General features: G+C 33.4%; 2 protein-coding genes across 4 annotated transcripts in view; one reads left to right on the top strand and one right to left on the bottom strand.

The window, feature by feature from the left end:
* Positions 1-13,208, bottom strand: part of ERR (estrogen-related receptor) — a 48,271-nt gene extending 35,063 nt beyond the window's left edge. The window contains exons 1-2 of one of the 3 annotated variants that reach the window (XM_073074088.1): positions 12,880-13,208; positions 10,605-10,704 (exon numbers count right to left, since the gene is read on the bottom strand). Coding sequence is in view for 1 of the 3 variants with exons in the window: in XM_073074087.1 (XP_072930188.1) it covers positions 5,979-6,005 (27 nt within the window). In the remaining 2 variants the exon portion in view is untranslated. Of the gene's footprint in view, positions 1-5,978; positions 6,134-9,583; positions 9,738-10,604; positions 10,705-12,879 lie in introns of those variants that run through there. The other 2 variants (XM_073074089.1, XM_073074087.1) reach the window with 2 other exon arrangements.
* Positions 13,209-13,813: 605 nt separating this feature from the next.
* bai (Transmembrane emp24 domain-containing protein bai) lies at positions 13,814-18,778 on the top strand. Its single transcript, XM_073074078.1, has 5 exons — positions 13,814-14,134; positions 15,130-15,250; positions 15,534-15,604; positions 16,778-16,904; positions 17,887-18,778. Exons 1-5 carry the CDS (start codon positions 13,958-13,960, stop codon positions 18,006-18,008), a joined length of 618 nt encoding a protein of 205 aa, XP_072930179.1. The 5' UTR covers positions 13,814-13,957; the 3' UTR covers positions 18,009-18,778.
* Positions 18,779-19,556: the final 778 nt, after the last annotated feature.

Here is a 19,556-nt window from a genome sequence, read left to right as displayed (position 1 = left end):
GACTGAGTGTCGAACAACGCAAATTTTTCGGACGGAACCGAAATTACGTTGAAGGATTTCCACCGGGTATCAGTATTGGAAATCAAAATTCACAAGACATTACTTCTGTTGACAAAATTAATTTATTATTTATTATATAATGTAAACATACGGTACAATAGCTTTATTTAATACCTAATGGCATTCTCCGTCTTTCAACCCATGGTGACAACAAGAACAAAGGCTGATGGTAAACTTACTAGAAACCCAACTCGAATCTACTATGAACAAAATAATTCTTATACCTATTATTAAAACACATCCATCCATACACAAAATACACATACATCATACATAAAAACGCATAATCAATCTCTAACATGGCTATTGGCTATATTATGTTGTGTTAGGGCAGGCACGCGGCGCGACGGCTGCGCGACCAGACTCGATCGGTTTTTTTGGCGATAGGGCTGCCAGACGCCAAGGACATATATCGGCACAACTGGTATTACAATGAAATACGCGGAAACATTATACAATTACCACGTAATGTTAGTGTGAATAACTGCGTTTTAACGCCCCGGCGAGCGGTGCGAATAATACAACTTTCCAACAGAGATCATAACAGTCGATTTCGTAAACGTAGCTAAAATCATTATAACTTAGCTTATAATTATTTTGTAGGTAGGTGTGATATACATACGACTTGGTAATAGATTTCACTAAAAATATTTCATGCTGGTAAAAGCCGTCAAGGTCGAACAACAAATTTCGGAGGAAATCAAATAATATTCACGTTTCAGAATATTCCAAACGAAATATAGATAAGGACGTAGGTACCGTAACAAAATGAATTCTCCGTTTTGCTCCGATATGAGAATCGTGAGATTATGACTCAATGGGGCCTTGATACAAAATCTAATAAGAAACCTAATTCTAAGACAACCCTCGCAATTATCGTGTGGGAGAGGCCATTCGTGGAATAACTTCTATTGGTGCGTGTGTGCGTGACGTGTGCCGACGCGGATGCGGCTGTGTGCGCGCCGCCGCCGGTTCATTGTCAAGGCCAACTGCCAAATCTCCCGCTCGAGCCCCCCTCACTCCCACTCCACTCCATCGTCAATTACACGAATTCGGAGAACACGTCGACTTGCCCGGTATACACTCGGCCGGCAGTGGAACCACCTCGACGTTGGACCCCACAGAAGCAGCAATACACTGCGCACAATCGAACATTTTTATCGCTACGTAATTATTCACCGATATTGGTAGGTTGCTTTGAGCTGATAATCGTGTATTTGCAAATGTATATCGCAATCGAACTGTTTTTTTATCCATGTATTCAAACAAATAACTGAGTAACAATAATATTGCAATCTAGTCACGAAAACTATCTACTCATAATAATAGTTACAAACATATTACGGCTGTGGACTGTACCTAGTAATGAAATTATTTTAATTTTCATTTTTTATTTCAAAATATAACTGAAGAAATGATAAGGAATTTCAGGAGAGGTACGGAAGTGCAGTATATGATGTACATAGTTCTAATTCAATATTTATCTGTTGTGGGGCCGTGACCATGGCTGTACGATTTGACCTATATGCCGATACTGTATTTGTTATAAGATAAGAGGCGTGAACTTGATTGACACAATAAATCAATCACAAAACTATTAAACTGTATTATCTAAGAAACTACCGATGGTTTAAAACATTTAAATCTTATAATCAAGTTCTATAAATTGGACTTTACTAGATGTTTGCATAAAAACACCAAATATTGCTGTATTTATGAATTTTCATCGCTCGAAGTTTGCTAATCGAAATCCCTATCCTCACGGATAACACTGATTAAATATTTGTCGATCCTTCAAGTAATTTTCCACTGCCATCAAAATAAATGCTTTAAAAGAAATCATATTTCAATAAGTACGCCCTTCCTTTTAAGATTACAAGGAGGTATTCTAAGGTATCCGTACGCAAACCGAGGAGCCGACGCAACGTGAAATATACAACTCATGAACTACCTATGAACTACACTCAGAAACCTCGAATACCATTGTTGAAGCACCAACTGTGTAATTTATTTTTCATGAATAATATCATTACTAGGTGAGCATAAAAATAAAAAACAAACATAAAATTAGCTTGTCGTGACATTTTGGGTATTAAAATTTGAGCTCTTTTTACACATCGTTCGCATAAATCAATATTTACGATGAACGAACATCATTATAAAACCTTAAATAAACGCCTAATGAACCGTGAAATATAATAATATTACTACGTCGTAAAATTAGGAAGAAATACTGATAACTTCTAAATCACATGGGATACAATAAGAGTAAGAAGATAAATTAAAATAAGTAAAAGACATTAAAAAAGCCATCGTTCATTAAAGACAATTATTAACTACAACTGACAGACTGAGAGGAAAGAGAATCACTATATACGGTAAAGGTGCCAGACGCTGAGGCATGTTATAGACGTGATAACGAATAACATAACAATATACACAAACAGCGTGTACGTTTGCATACTAATGACTAAACCAAAATAATTTAAAATGCTTAAAATGTATAGCAAACCATTTTTATAGGCAATTTTACTTTCACAAAGTCTCGTATCATAGGCATAGGGACAAGAATCAAATAATGTAAGACATTGGTATTGACGTGCATAGGATAAGAAACGAAGACAACTTAAACATAGACAATGCAACACGAATTTTATTAGCTGTTTGATAAAAAAGTCAAGGGCGACCACTATCGCTATTATATGCAGCTCGAGGCATTAAAGATTAGATAGAAAAGTGAACCAAGCGAAATTGTGCCAACACTATCTTTTATCTACGCGGACGTCAATTTAGGCATTAACGTGATCTTGATTACATCATATGAATAAAACTATTAGAGAAAATATTCATATATACAACAAAGACGAGAAGTTATTTCTGAAGAAATAAAATGAATGTACATATCGATTTTTAATGAATACGTCATCAATGAGTTACGGGTAAAATATATTATATACATACTTCTCAAAACTTAAAATAAATTGGAGGTAACCTGTAAACTATTCTATTTTTAACCATATATTTTAATTTGAAATTTATTCCTATGATTACGATAATAAACTTTCTATCGCATACTCTAATGTATTTTTTCTGTAAAATGACTATAAAAAGTTATAAATGAAAATTTGTTCCAAAATTTTGATCTAATTATAACATACAATCCTAGATTATTATAATATATGATCCTGATTTGTTTATAACCTTTTATTACCTTTGGTTTTACGACAAAAACTTATAAAACCAAAGTTGTAGACAATATATTTGAGGCCGTAATTGTTATCACAATTTTTCTGTGCTACGAATAGTTTGCCTGATGGAGCGTGAAAACGATGCACTCCTTTTTCAAGATGACGACCGAGGGACAAAAGTTGCAACCCTACAAACTAGGATTTAGCTTTACACTAACCTCCCCTTAACATCCAAAAAATAAAATAGCAACTGCAACACAAATGTAAGTTAAGTAAGTTTGCTAAAGAAGATGACGTCAGCTTTATTTGACCTAAATATGCCGTAGTGTCTCAATTGAACTATGTGTACCACTCAGATCATTTTATAATAGAGTTCAAGATGGTATGGAAATACCGCAACAGTCAGTAATTGGTTATTCTTCAAATTTTGGCACAAAATTTAAAAAAAACCATTACTGGAAGAGGCCGAAAACTCCAAACTTAAAGAGTGTAATTAAAAAAGAGTGATATGAAATGAAATTGTATTCAAAGGATTAATTCAAATCGCCATTTCCTATTTTATGGCATAGGTAATATAATTAATTTCTAATTATCCTGTGGCAATAAACCTTTCAGCGGTACGTACAAAGTTTAATAAGATACATTCTACGTCTACAGAGTCTACAGACTCTTTTCAAATTATAAAATGCCTACGGAAAGTTTCCAGACAAAAGCGAAAAATATTGAAATACAATTATTAAAGCTTAGAATTCAATGAAAACGAAAGTAAATAACATTGTAATCTTATATATAAAATTCTCTTGTCACAATGTTAGCTACCGTACTCCTCCGAAACGGCTTTGCCGATATACACCATATTTTATATGCATATTCAGTAGGTCTGAAAATCGGCTACTACCTATTTTTCATATCCCTAAGCGATAAGGGTTGTTTACCCTTAACATTCTTTTTTTATTTATATGGCAACACAACGTTTGCCGGGTCAGCTAATATAATATAAAACTAATTACAAAGATTGTAAGAATGTAGAAGAACATTACAATACAGGGTGTCATATTATTAGATAAACAGCATAATAGCATTTAAAAATTAGGCAGCATCTATCAGATGCAAATATTCCACTATTATAATTCATACTAGCTGGCCTCCATTTACTCTTGATTAATCAAAAAGTTGATAGCTTTTATTTAATAACAGTTAAATCTACTGCTAATATATTATTATTTGAAATAAATTACTGTTATTAAAATGTTACATTTAATGCTCCCCGTGCAAAAACGCGTAACAAAATTATCAGACCGGCGTAACTAAATAGAAACTATTTTTGTTACTATATATTTTTTGTTACATTGTCTTATACGTCTCAGATTTTTGTGCGAGAATTGTTTTATACACTTAATCAAGTAAGTATTGATCGAATTTTTATAGTTAAGTTTCTTTAGTGCCAATTGGACGTCCAATTAATTTGTTTTTAGAAACCGGAATACAGAATATAAATGTATTTTTATTAGTATCTTCATTAAGTCTTTATTAACAATTAATTTCAAAAAGTATATCAATAATATTATAATGAACAATAAAATTCACATCAAATAAGTTGTAATCATTATAACGAAATTTAAAAAATAAAATCTTAAAAAACGGAACTTGGTCTTTCGAACAAGATAACATTAAATAACACTCATAAAATTACATAAAGTACAAAAAATACTTCAAAAAATGAAGTTATACGGCAAATCGACAGATAATATGGCAGGCTTATAAAGCGTGTAGTAATAGTCGAGTTGAACCGTTAGGCTCAGCTAGACAGCGATGGCGGCGATCGATCAGCGTTGGGGCAGGTCGGGCTCGCGCCGCTCACGTGCGCCACTGGCGTTTACATTTATGGCGGAGTTAGTTTTGATGATTATGCCGTAATTTATGGAATTAATGATATTGTAGAGGTAATAAAAGTTCGAAAATGTTAATGATATATGTAATGTATATGTTGCTACTGCTGTAAAAAGTAGTTTTTATGTCGAATCGAAGTTACTTTTTAACAAATATTAATTATTTCAATTTATGGAACTATTTGTAATAACATTTAAGGTCATTTAAAAACACTAGATGGCAAGGCTTTATACATTTGTACATAATGAACTGAACACCTATTTTGTTCTCTAATGCATTTGTCTAGAAAATAAACGAAAAAATAATGTATTATAGCATTGTTAGAATATATCAAATTATTTTCACTTATTTTAGTTCGGTTATTAATGAGAATTAATTATTTTATGAGCGAGTTATTATCACAGAAGTACTTTATTCTTATTACAGAATTATTCTTGATCCTTCATACAATTAGGTGGTAGATGTTGTAGGAATTTTTTGGCCAACTGAATGTCGCATTGTTAACCACTTACGTTCAAATACAATCAAACATACAACGACTAGAAAATAAACCTAAGCTGATGTCATAAATAGGTTTTATATAAACTTTGTAAAGCGGCGTTAATTGGCTAGAAAAACATCTAATATTAGACTAAAATAGTTAAATGTCTACAACTCATTTAAATAGAATAAAAATAATAACTTCTTCCATATTTTACATGAACAAAAACATCCGATAAGTCGGAGTTTTGATAAAATGTTAGGATAGGTCACGGCGATTTGTTTTTACTGAAAAATCAAGGCGAGGAGCGTGCGGAAGGTTATTTTTATAAGAATCTAATTCAAAACGTTCGTACGCACCACCTCGTCCATCTCCATCCAGTCCATGTCGCTCGCTGAATTAGGTTAGCTCTCGGATATTCGGGTGTACTGTCTAGGTAGAGTACTGCGCGTCGCGACGTTCGACACACGAGTGCAGCGTCGTGTCGCGTGTTGCACCGAAAATTCGTTCCCAATTGTCCCCCTTGCCCCGCGTCCCGTCCCCGCTCGCAAAATTTTTCGAATCGCGCAACGCCATCTATGGACGATCGGAAACCCCCTCCCTCACCCTGCCCCTCGGCGTGGCCTTGAACTTGACTACACATCGCGAGCGACCCAGTTTTGCGGCGAGTCCCCGCCCCCGCGTGCCAGTCGCGCGCACTGTCACGGCCGCGTCAGCTGAATGGGACCGAGTGCAGCATAAGGAGCATTTTTGCGCCGCGCGACTGCAACTCTCGTTTTCATTGTATAATATTACATCACTGACTTGCGCAAACGTATTTACATCGGTTGATTAACATGCACGTACTTGCTGTCGGCCGGCGCTACAGTAAATTGGCCCCTTTATGCGCGTGTTATATCATAAGAAACTGGAGTCATTTTACAAGCATTTTATGACTGAGGACAAGAGATACCATCTGTAATATGAACGGTATCTCCGTATGCACGTACGGTATAAAACAAATAACAAAAACACTATTAGTCTGGTTGATTTCCTGTCGTTTTGGTGAACATATATAATCTTTGTTTGGGTGCGTCTCGACTTTATCTAACAACAAAAAAACGATTGTTACATTTTTTACGTCCTGTCCAAAAGACTAGTTTACCTCAGCCTTGAAAAGTCACTTGTTAATGTATGTACTTAATTTATATTTTTATCACGACTGTTAATAGATGAAACATTTTAGACACATTTGAATAAGATATCTGATGCTCTGACCTAGGTCAACACAGTACATATTAATAAATTTAGAAGACAATTAAAACACAAAATAGCCGTGTAACAGGATAACGACATCAATGACCATCGACACAGACGTGCTTCCTGTGACCCAGATTGATACCATCGCGCATAATTTACTTATCTCAGGGCAATTACAATATATTCGTTTTTATAATTGCTATGTAAAGACATCAGGGGCTTCTTAATTGTCTGTACTATGTAGCCAAAATCTCCGCGCAAACATGCCCGCATACGCGCTTTATACATTTTTCTAAGACGTATATATGCCTTTCTACACTATTAAACAATATTTAGAACTTGCAATTAAGCACATATATGGCACAGTCACCAGACAATTATTACACAAAAAATGATGTCAACATCATTCGAAAATTACAGGTCAAATTTAACCAACTAGATTCTATTACGAAATCCGTTTATTTTGTAAATACGACTTAAACGACATAAAGATATAAAACACGATTCTAGATATCAAACAAAAAATGAGGTTTTAAATATTTTACAATTGTAAAGACAGTGTACATCAAGCATAATAATGCTAAAGACTGTTTTCGTCGTAAACCACGATGTCTTATTAGTCATCAAATTCTCATGAGATTCACAAATCAATATTGATGAACAATTGTCGGTACGTTTCGGAGCGTAGTGAGGTAGGACATTGGTGTAGGTCATAGGAAAGGTCGGGACCACGCGGGCACGAAACCTACTATTCTTAGCTTAGGTTAGGCACTAATAGACCTCATCGAATTATCATTTGTTTCGGAAACAAGCAACAAACTATTGATGCAGGGCTGTTAGGAGCTGATTGGCCTAGATAGGGACTACGCAGATACTTATGTTACCCAATATTTGAAATATAGGTTAGGACCCAATAGATGTAATGAACTATAAAAAAGACTAAATGAATATTTAAATACATATATAAAATTATTTTAAAAAATAACTGTTGCTATTAGAAGTCGGATAGGTCAAAGAAAACGTCAAGACTACGCCGCCATTGATCTAAGGCAATATTTGAAAGATAGGATAAATTAATTGAGGTTAGGATAGACCCCAATGGATCTCCCCCCAAGTTGGAGTGCGCCTTGTCATGGTGGGGGGGGGGGCTTAGTAGTCCGTTGCAATCTAGCAGCGGGTGAAGCTAAAGCGCTCCAGTGGCGGTTGGGATACGCTGCGTCTGTCCCGTATCGGGCGGCAGCGCTATCTCATTAGGTAGTTGTGGTTCTTTCCATAACGGAGGCATTGGCGTAGGACACGGGGGTGTCCTACGTCAAAAACACCATTAAGCCTCGAGGTGGCGCGCGCGGTGTTCCCGCGTGCACCTCAAAGATGAGCGGATGGAGTAGCTCCAGCTCCATCCCGAACCGAGACGGGCCCGGACGTGGGCAAACGCCATCGGGATCGCGAACGAGTGCTATTAGCGTACCCGTGGTCCCAACAAACACCGGCGTCCAGAGGAACACCGTGGGGTTTTAGCCGGTAGGAGTCCGGCATATCCTCTCCGCTACCGCCGCAGCTGAGAGGAACCCATGAAGGCTTTCCCCACGAAAAAAAAAGAAGACCCCAATGGATCTCTACAAATTAACCCGAGAATCTCGGGCCGAGATTCGCAATTCACTATTATTACGCAATTGTGGGTAAATTTACAAGTGTAGTGAGGTAGGACGTTGAGATAGGTCAGAGAAAGGTCTGAAATCCGCAGTATATTAGGTCCTGAATTTAGGCATTAGAAGTCAGAGGCTCAAATTAATATCGACGAGTTATAATATAGTATTAGCCACTTTATGATAACGTTGAGATAGGTCAGAAAAAACAAGCTTGCATCCGCTAAACTACGAAAATTGTGGATTTAAATAAATTTTAATACTTTTGTATAAGACCAATTTTCAAATAACTGACTATATATATAATTAAAATCTTACGAACGTTGAGACATTACGGTAGCTCAGCTCTGTAATGGGGCCGACCTCTCGGTCCGGAACGTGGTTTGCACCATGGTCCAAAGTGATAGGTCGTAGCAAGCGGTGCGATCCTTCTGCGAAACTCGCGAAGGGCCAGGGAGGATGATTTGTCTTACCAGCCATTTCTTCGCAGGCGCACTGAATGTCGTGGCGCCTTAGTTGAAAGCCACCCTTTTTCCGTCCCGTCCGACCCCGGGAATCAAATTCTAGTTTTCAGGGATCGAGTTTTCCGGTGTGCATTCTGAACGTGATTCCCATTTGGGACAACACTGAGAAGTATGAGGATACCTCTCTAGACGAGATGTTAACACTAGCCGACGTTGCGTTCCCGTCACCCGGTATCGAGTGTCCAGAGGAACGTCGCGGGTTTTAATCATTAAGAGACATACCCCTTCTGTTCCCCCGGATTGAAGGGGATGCAGGATTTTTTTTCCGTAAAGGTGCATGAATTAACACTGTTTGAAATTAAAAAAAAATTGACCACTCGTATAAAAGGTTACATGGTACAGTATTTCTAGTTACTTTTTTGTGATAGGTGATATCTTACAACTTAATTCAATTTGCATTCACTTTTTTAATAAATTGTGAAGTACATATAATCCTTATTTATAATTATTCCATTAAAAAATTACTGAACAGTTTTTGCTATCACGGGCCAAGATGGAACGACATTCAACACTGATTATTTATTTAGATTTAGAAAAATATAATAATTTACGCACACAAACATTCCCATAAAAATACGCCTCCACACTGATGCTGATATTTAACCACCATTTTAACCGATACTTGCAAACCACTGAAGTTTATATAGGTAAGTTTATTTTTATTATATGTAACAGAAATATTTTTATATCACAACACAGCATGTTACCACTACAAAACCTATGCATGACCTATATGCGACTAAATAATAACCAACTATCAATAACGGTAACTATAAATAATTTCTGATTTCAGGTCATGATGAGGAAATAATGTTATAAAATATTATTTACAACGTCGCCTAGCTAATGAGATCACACTTGCCATAGATTCGACAAAACATTATTGGTTCACATTCTGTTTTTTTTTTAATTATAATAAGACTCCACTCATTTACAATCCTAAATACGGTTTTCATTTTCTCTTGACTCCAAAATATTCTCATGGTAAATGGCCTAAATCGCTGCCTTCAAAGTTCTAAAGTTTGTACATAACTGCAGAGATATAAAATTTTCCAAGGAAAGCCCATGACCCTATCCAAAAATATAACAAAAGAGGGTTTTTTCAATGTACACATAACTTGATATACATTTAAAATATTTAAAAATAAAATAACTCCACATATTTTACACATAATGTTGATATTTTAATTAGGTTATTATGTCAGTAGGTCAAAATTGGTGATTACACATTTTGATAAGACTGTTTTTCGGGACATTTGACCCAGAATCCTTAATAAGGATAGCTAGCTTTATCCTTTTCATTAATTTTAATTAAAAAATAATAATTATTACAAAAACTGAAAACCAGACTGCATAAAACTATACCACAAAATTTAGAAAATCCAACGATGCCTCGTACGTTAAAATTTTACAAGTCATTTGGGCTGTAGGGCATGCCAAAGACTGTAACATACTCCCGAAAAACATATACCGCAAACATGGAAAAAGTATAATAAGTAATACAATTAAAAATTTTTTTTGTAAAAAATGTATGTATTGATTTTTATATCTAATTTAAGCGTATAAAATAACTTACCCAATGTCAGCCAAATTTAGATGACTTGTTGAATTCTTTACTGGAATACATCTTGTCTGGCCAGCAGCAAACCAAAAATATGTTTTTTGATAGTTGGATCCTAAAAATGAAGAATGGCTTTTAAACATTTAATCAATAAATTAAAATTAGAAGTTGAATAAAGATATAAAGTTATTCATCTTATAGAAAATTATGATTTTCATGTTTTAAAAAAATCTCTATGAGTGAGTGAGTGATCCGTAAATGTAAAGGTGTGTACATTGGTGATGTCATATTTATATATTATATGTGTTTGTATGTATATAATAATATGTACTTCAACATGTAAACAAATAGAAGCTAAATGACCAAATGTTTTAGCCTTTTTGTTATGTTTAATACTGCTCTGTGCATAACACATATGCAATTCATTAAATTGACTGTTGTCAAGTCAATAATAATGCAACATAGTCCTTACATATTTGCTACATATGTACATTGTAGATAAATAATTGCCTCTATACAATATACATTTATAAGAAACAGTATAAGATGTTTACGTATGAGTATATAAGAGAAATCGATGATATTTTTTCAAGTAGACAAACACAAGAAGAATTTTAAAATATAATAGAAAATGTATGTCAAAAAATAAAAAACACCATTGATCTCAACCCTTATTTCTTTCTTGGATACTCTGAAGCAGGTTTGTACATTAACACACATAAAATTCATGCAGAAAAACAAACACAATTCATGCAATAATAACCTGGAATATTAAAATGAAAGTTAAGTTATTATGATGTTTCATTAAATGTTATTTATAAGCACGCATGCAAAGCACACATAAGCATAAGCATATTGTGACATGAAAACATGCACATTAGTAAGCATAGCGAGTCAAATTTAGTATCATATAAAAAACAAATGATTTTATAGTCAATCATGCTTATAGTTAAAACTTTATGATTGGGTAGACTTGCAACTATATTCATTTAACAGGTGCTGGAACTCTTTGACATTCACCAGTAGAAGCATCACCGTCACACCTATTTTATTCACAGTAAAAGCAGTGTAATGCTGTATACCAAAGTGATTTTTAAGATGTTTTATTTTAGTGTTTGAGGGTAGCTGCAGTTCTAAATAAAATTGAAATATCACCCTTGAATGACATAGTTGGCAACAAGTATCCACGATTGGCAATGACAACTGAGCAATGGTGTTATGCATTTTTTTTTTATATTTATACCTAACGATGAGGCAGACAGGCTACCTGGTGGAAAGCAGTCACCATCTCCTATGGACATTTGCATCACCAGAGATGCCAATGCATCGCCGGCTTTGTAGGAGGTCTTTATGCACCCCTCTTGAAGAGCCCCATGGGATAGCGCTCAGAGAATACTTCAGAAGAAACACTCATTTGTTACTTTAATTACAATAAAAAAATCTTGTAAACGAAAATTGTGTTAGTATTGGTTAATATGTGATTATTTTTTTACTTTTTATCTACCAGATGTCATTGCAATCTATAGACCAATACCAAATAGTATGTGGACTAATTAGATCCACCAACTATGACATCCAATTGGAAGGCTTCATGTGTTATAGCAGTCTACACTATTCAGGTACAGAACATAAACTTAACTAATTTATGCAATACTGAATAATTTCCTCAAGACTAATATTTCATATTCAATGAGAAAATAACTAAAACTTATAAGTTGATAGAGTTAAACAATAATTTTATGATTCATCTGCATTCACTAATCTAATTGTGTAAGTACATAAGGCTATTTTAAAGGGTAGTTTAAAAATGAGTAGTAAATAGGAGTTAGCTCAGAAACCCCAACCCAGTAATTAAACCACCCTTTTTATCAACAAGCAAACATGCAGTCACCATATGATAACTGGTGACTAAGATTGTGATCAGTATTTTATATTGTTAAAAGCAGTGTTATAATGTATTTAAATGAAAAATTAAAACATATATAAGATTAGCGTTTATACTTCTAAGCTTTATAGAACGAATTTTCGTTAAAAAATAACTTAGAAGGCAAGTTTTCATCCTACTTGAAGCATAACTACACTATTTACTGTAAGTCAATAAGTTTTAAAAGTACCAAAATATAACAGTTAACAGGACCAATGTTTTTAGTAATAAGTGCTAAGGAAAATAAGCAAAGAGTGTGTTATTGGCAAAAAGTGCATAGAAGATGTGCAAGACAGGACTTACAAAGTAAAGTATTATGTAAACATACACAAATATTATGACATAAATGCAGCTGAAGAAACTTACTTAGACACTACATACGACAAACACCATAAATAGACAACACGAACAACTTATAACTACTTTACAATTAATTAAAAACTATGATATCTTCAATAAATATTGAGTATTCGAACTGTCAAATCTTCTGCATACAATTTCTAGAAACTACTACAAACATAGTTTTAAACTCCTCAATTTTCATAAATGTCCGAAAACTATGTGTTGCTGACAAAGTCGTCATTCAACAAACACAAGTGGATATTTTTGGAAAAATTAGACAATTTTTTTACTTCCCAAAAATAAGAAACAAGGTTATGAAATTGACACTTGACATATTTTTTTTACAAAAGTGCACTTGAAGTTGCTTTGGTTGCATACAGCCATAGACAAATACATTGTTGCCCTAAATTGGTTCAAAATTTTGTACAGGGTTTTTTTTTGTTAATATTATATGTCCCTACCTTTATACATTATTATTCTATAACGTTTGGACTTAGACTCTGGGAAATATAAAACATAGAATTATAAATATTGCTGAGTTGTAATAAAAACAAACATTAAATTACTTTTGATCAGCTCCAAGTTATTCTCTGTAACTTTGTACGCAATTTATTAATGGATAAACAGCAACAATTTTTTACTACTTAAATAGACATTAACTATAATGGCTCCCTTTTACGGTTATATCCTTTCATTTAATCTATAAAACATAATAAAATATGTTATTTGTCTATGGTCTTTATGCAACGTTACTTTTCACGCAACTCATAAAAAATAATCACATATTAAATTGCAGTTATATCAATATTCCATTCATATTAATTAATGTGTGATAGCTTATCTTAGTAGAAATATACTATTTAATTATATTATACCTTATTAAGTTCATTTCATGAATTTATAATAACTAAATTGTCATTTTTGCTAACGTCACAATGGCAACATAAAATTGTCAACCTCTTTTATGAAAGAAAGCGCCGACGTTTCTCGTTTCGGGCCAACTCATCGGTCTTTTTGACACGGAATGTTTGTTTTCAGTACAAGAAGTAATGAATTCTGACTTATTTATTATACGATAATACGAACTAATAAACAATTAAGAATGGAGGTGTATTATCTCTGTTTAATTTTGAGTGTAATATGGCACGGGTGCGACGCGATTATGTGGAGAATGTCACCAAACACGCAGAAGTGTTTGAAAGAGGAATTGCATGCCAACGTGCTGGTGGCAGGAGAATACGATGTTACAGAAGCCGCCGGTCAAAGAGTCGACTATGTTGTAAGTATTTTTAATTATAGAAAACCAAAAATGTTTCCACTTGGTTATAATGTCGGTGCACATTCCCGCCCCCCTTTAAACTGTATATCCATTTAACATTTGAGATATTATCACTTTTTATTTTGTGAAATAGAGATTTAACACCATATATTGCTATATTGCACAATATCTAGTTACCTTGATGTTAAAAAATGTAACCTATTATTTGTTTCTTAAAAATGAATGAATTAACTGATTTATTCATGAGTCTATTAAATTTGTCTGAGCTTATTTAATAGCCTCCTGTAGGGGATTTTTAACAGGCTTTGCTGTGTGGATTGATATCTGCAGATAATTAACTTAAGCAACGATAAATTGTACTGAGCTTATGATACCAACCTGTTTATTATCTTTGGATGTATAATAGTTTATTTTTTTAGGTAAATTAATATACAGTAATACTCCGACTTACACGAATACGGAGTTACGCGATTTTTAAATCTTGTCAATTCTCCTATAGTTTGAGTGTCCCGCAATTCCCAATTATAAAAAATAAGCTTACTAACCATACAATTATTCATGCAAACATTTGTGTTTGTTGCGCGAAGTCAACACATTCGAAATCATACCATACGATGGTATGTATATGCATACCCCAACTTATGCGAATTTGACTTATGTGGTTATCACTCGGTCCCACCAATCGTGTAAGTCCGAGGTATTACTGTTTAGCCATTCAATAGGGTTCCACATGCTGTGGATGCTATGTATATAAAGTACATAACAGTACATAAAAGCACAGATCTGAAACACATCTAAATTTGTTGCAGATGTTTGCCTAACTGAAGATTGAACCCAAAATTGTGTGTCTCAAATCAATAAAGTATTTAATATAGTTTTCTTCTTGTTCCCTCATAGATGTGTTACTTTATTAGATGTAATCCCAAAATACTCCCAATTGATTAGAATTATCTAATTAAGATTATTGTTTTTGAGGTTTTAATATGTTTTTACAGGTTCGTGATTCAAAAGGACATATCCTGGCACAAAAAGATGGAATTAGTAAAGGAAAATTCACATTTGTGACTGAAACATATGACACTTTTGAAGTCTGTTTCATTTCAAAAGTACCACCAGGTAATTTATGACTTACTAGCTATGTCCCGCGGTTTCACCCACGTTAAAAAGAAGCAGGGGCACAGCTTGTTTTAAAATATAAGTAGCCTAAGTTACTCCTTATTACATGAGCTACCTGCCAATAAAAGTCCCATCAAAATCGGTCGACCCATTTCAGAAATTAGCCAGAACAAACAGACCGACAAAAATTGTAAAAAATGTCATTTTGGTGTACATACCATATATTCATACGTATGTAGTACTCTTATTGGTATCTTATAGTATTCTTAATTGTTTATTTCAGAACGCCGTGGTGTCACTCAAGATATCATGTTGGACATCAAAATTGGCATAGAAGCAAAGAATTATGAAGGGGTAAGTTGAACATTATTATTTTACTTTGTATCTTCAAATTTATAATTCATTATTGAGTTATTTTGAAAATGATATTTAGACCTGCTTAAATTAAGACAAGCAGTTTTTGTCTTTTTAATATGGCAACATTTACTTATTGGAAATGATAATAATCTATCACTATAATGAGAAACAGTGCAATATGAAAAACTATACTGTTATTAAAAATTATGTATCAGCCGAGGCACTGCATTCTGACAAATATTACTAGTGCAAATTAGGAAAACACTTAATATTTGTAATTTTAGTATGTATTTATCATTTATGCTAAATATTACTTATATATGCCATACCAACATGCTAATCATTATGTATTTATTTGTTATTGGTGGTCTTTCTATCGCATTCTGCAATCTTCAGAACACATGGGTAATATATGTGTGGTTTTGAAAGTAACATTGCATGCACATAAGAAATGTATTTAAGAGTGGGTTTTGAGTTATTCTAATATTACCACAAAAAAGATACCATATGGAGTTATCTCCTGAAATTTTTTGCAAGAATCAAAAATCGTTTGAAAAGATAAAACTGAACAAATAACAAAATTTGTTCAACACCATTGAAAGATTGTTAAAAATAAACCTGTAGATATTTTTCCTTATCTTTTATCTTGATTAATTGCATAAATATCAATTAACCATTTAGTGTTTCTTCCAGCATTCTTTTCATTATTAACTATATGCATGACTTATATCTATCTGCTAAGGCTAATAATGTTTTTCCTTCATTTGCTTAACAATTATACATGTATGGTAAAAAAATGATTATGTAAATTTAATGGGTAAAGTAATATCAACATTGTTTTTGATCAAAGTAAAGTTCTATAATATAAAATTTTAGGTTCTGTATATTATTTTCCACAAAACCCAAAAAGTCAATTAACTTAAATTATTTCACAATATTCCATTTCTGTATAGGTTTTTTTTAATATATTTTCTACCATGGGGCTACAACAAAGAGACAGCTTTAGCTAGACTTAATTTAAATTGAATATCAAAATAGTTGTAACTGGTTTTCAAAATTAGACTCCAGACATGAAAAAGACTGCCTTTATATCCCTGACATACAAATAACTTTGTAAAATGCTTTTGCAAAGTGTTGTTAATAAATACTAATTCATTTTATTCATAACAGATTGGTGAAGCTGCAAAGTTGAAGCCCATGGAGTTAGAATTAAAGAGGCTAGAAGATCTGTCGGAAGCCATCGTCCAAGACTTCACAATGATGAGGAAGCGAGAGGAAGAAATGAGAGACACTAATGGTAACAATAACTTAATAGACATATCTATTTAAAATACAATGTTTCTCTGTCTCTGTTGGTTTGTCTGCTTGTACTAGAAGTCATTTTCACAATTCTTTCTTAGCTTTTAATTATGTTAGATAACATAGCTAAGGTATTATAATAGTAACAATTTTAGTTATATAATTTATAACAAAAACGATGGCTTGATGGGCGCTAAAAAGTCTGTCGATTCTATTTGCAACTGAGTCTAATTTCTTTTGTCCCTAAACTCTTTTTAAAATGAATACTTTGAATTTATAAATTTTAATGTTTTCCAACATAACAATATTGCTGGATTTACAGTTTTCCCAGTTTCTTTTGTCACCTGAATAAGCGTGAACATTTGTGTAAATAGAAGTAGCTATTCAGTAATGCAAAATAAAATAATCTGTTTTTCAATAGTTTGCCTTACAAACATTTACGTAGGTATCATAATAAGTATGATTGAAATAAAAGCCACTGAAATCTAGGTGTAAGCCATAAAAACTTATATAGTTATATTGATATGAGTAATATATAATAAAAAAAATCGAATAATAAAAAAACTATACTGAAATACTGAGACATCACTTAAACTTGTGACATCTATTTAGAGCTATTATGGGTTCTTAAAATTTTTTACTTGATTTAAGTTATGCTTGTGAATGTAGCTAATACTTTTAGAGAGTATCTATGTACCTACGGGTATATTATATCTATTGTGTCTCGTGGTAAAGTCCGACATCAAACGCTATCAATACCCGCATTTTATAAAAATAACACTTTCTACCCGGTGTCGAATCCGAAACCCCTTGCGAGTCAGACCGGCATGGAGGCCACTCCGCCATGCGGGTAGATATTTTGACAGCTTAATGCTGAATTCATTAATCAGTTACATTATTCGATATTCTTACACTACTACAGGACTACAACCCCAACTAAGAAGATAGAACACTAATGTGATTATACCTTAATATTTCAGAGTCTACGAACAATCGCGTGCTATTCTTCAGCGTATTCTCCATGGTCTGCCTAATGGGTCTCGCTACGTGGCAAGTGCTGTATCTTCGCAGATATTTCAAAGCCAAGAAACTCATTGAATAGTAAAATATTTTTTTTTATACTACGGATATAGCGATACGCGAGATATTGTTACTGTAAACATTGTATGTTGGGTTACTTTTGTTAAACTATGAATGTAAACGCCGGTATATGACGATAAGACAATAAGTATCCATACATCTATATAAGCAGTACCAATTTACTTTACCTACTTTTACTAAGAAACCTTATTTATTCAGCCGTTGGATACATTCAATACTGGGTGGATTGATCAATCACTTAATCCAGGGGATGACAACAATTTTAAAGTGAAATTTTCGTTTAAAACTAATGTACAAGGGCTAATGGATATAAATGGGGTTGTCATTAACTAAAAATAAAATTGAAATTTTACAAACTGTACAAAATGGATACGATTACGCCAAATCTTGATAATTTTTAAAATTTTAGAAGTTATGTTGCGACGGCTCTCTTGAACAAATGTTTACATTCTTGTGACAAAATAACCCTAAAAACACACAGTGACATTTACCTATATGTGACTTAAATTTTTATTTAGTCAATACTTCTTTAAATGAATGTGTGCAATTGAATGATTGTAATTTGTATTTCTTGTACGTTCTTTTTCTCTTCTCGTTTTAAATCGCGTGTATCTATATCCATTTATTTACATAAATATAAAGATCTCGTGGCGCTGTCACGGTGTAACAAACAATACATGTTTTGAATACTTAATACTGATTTATTATTTAATTTTTGTTGTATATGGTTCATTTCGTGTCTTAAGAATTAAAGAAAACCCGTGTAAAATATGGTGTTGTTTTATTTTATTATGTTAAGAAAAGCAGATGTAGAATTTAAGAAATTTTAACAAACGAGCATCCATTCTACCTAATGGTACGTGATCACTACCACCAAAGAATTAACACAGACCTGTACGTAATTATCAAATGTGAGTCTTAACAAAGTTAGAACAGAACTCTTTGTAATATAATCACACCCTTCAAACCTCTTCAATACCCCAACAGTGATTATTATGAAGAACTCGTGGCGATGAGGCTGTCGCAATTGGACTATCTTTGTAATTGGTTTATTCTGCGGACCTTATAGAAATATTCTGTCGCTTACCGCTAAAAATTAAAAAATATTAGTTTAGTCGGGCTTTCCATCTGTTTATTTTTAACACGCTTTTATTAGCTTGGGTTGTATGTTTGTATGTACGTAACAGTAGCGGAATCTTTGAACCCAATTTCTATCCACTTTGAACGTTCAGTTTAATTCAAAGTTTTGAAAAATTATCAAAAACCGATGAAAATACACGATTTTAATAGTTTGGTACCATTGTACAACATCCTCAGGATTAACGATTTTCGAGGCGAGAGAAAGCGCCTTATGGAGCGTTCAGGCAAAGTTGCTAGATTGATTTTTAGTTTTGAAAAATAATAATGTTATTTCCCTATAACTCAAATGTACTGAAACATATCTATAATGCCATCTTGTAGAATGATTTTTAGGATTCAAAGGATAAAACGAAACCCTCCGCTGTCTGTCTCGTGAGTCACAGGGCTTTATCTCTTAAACCGTAATAGA

Source organism: Epargyreus clarus, unplaced genomic scaffold (assembly GCF_041222505.1).
Source record: "Epargyreus clarus isolate Ecla_fem2 unplaced genomic scaffold, WU_Ecla_fem_2.2 ptg000006l, whole genome shotgun sequence".
In the NCBI taxonomy this organism is placed as follows: domain Eukaryota; kingdom Metazoa; phylum Arthropoda; class Insecta; order Lepidoptera; family Hesperiidae; genus Epargyreus; species Epargyreus clarus.
This window is presented reverse-complemented; position numbering and strand designations above follow the sequence as displayed.

Coding starts and splice junctions, on each gene's coding strand:
- bai (XM_073074078.1), top strand. CDS start 13,958: ATGGAGGTGTATTATCTCTGTTTAATTTTGAGTGTAATATGGCACGGG. Junction 14,135..15,129: donor GTCAAAGAGTCGACTATGTT/GTAAGTATTTTT, acceptor ATGTTTTTACAG/GTTCGTGATTCAAAAGGACA. Junction 15,605..16,777: donor AAGCAAAGAATTATGAAGGG/GTAAGTTGAACA, acceptor TATTCATAACAG/ATTGGTGAAGCTGCAAAGTT.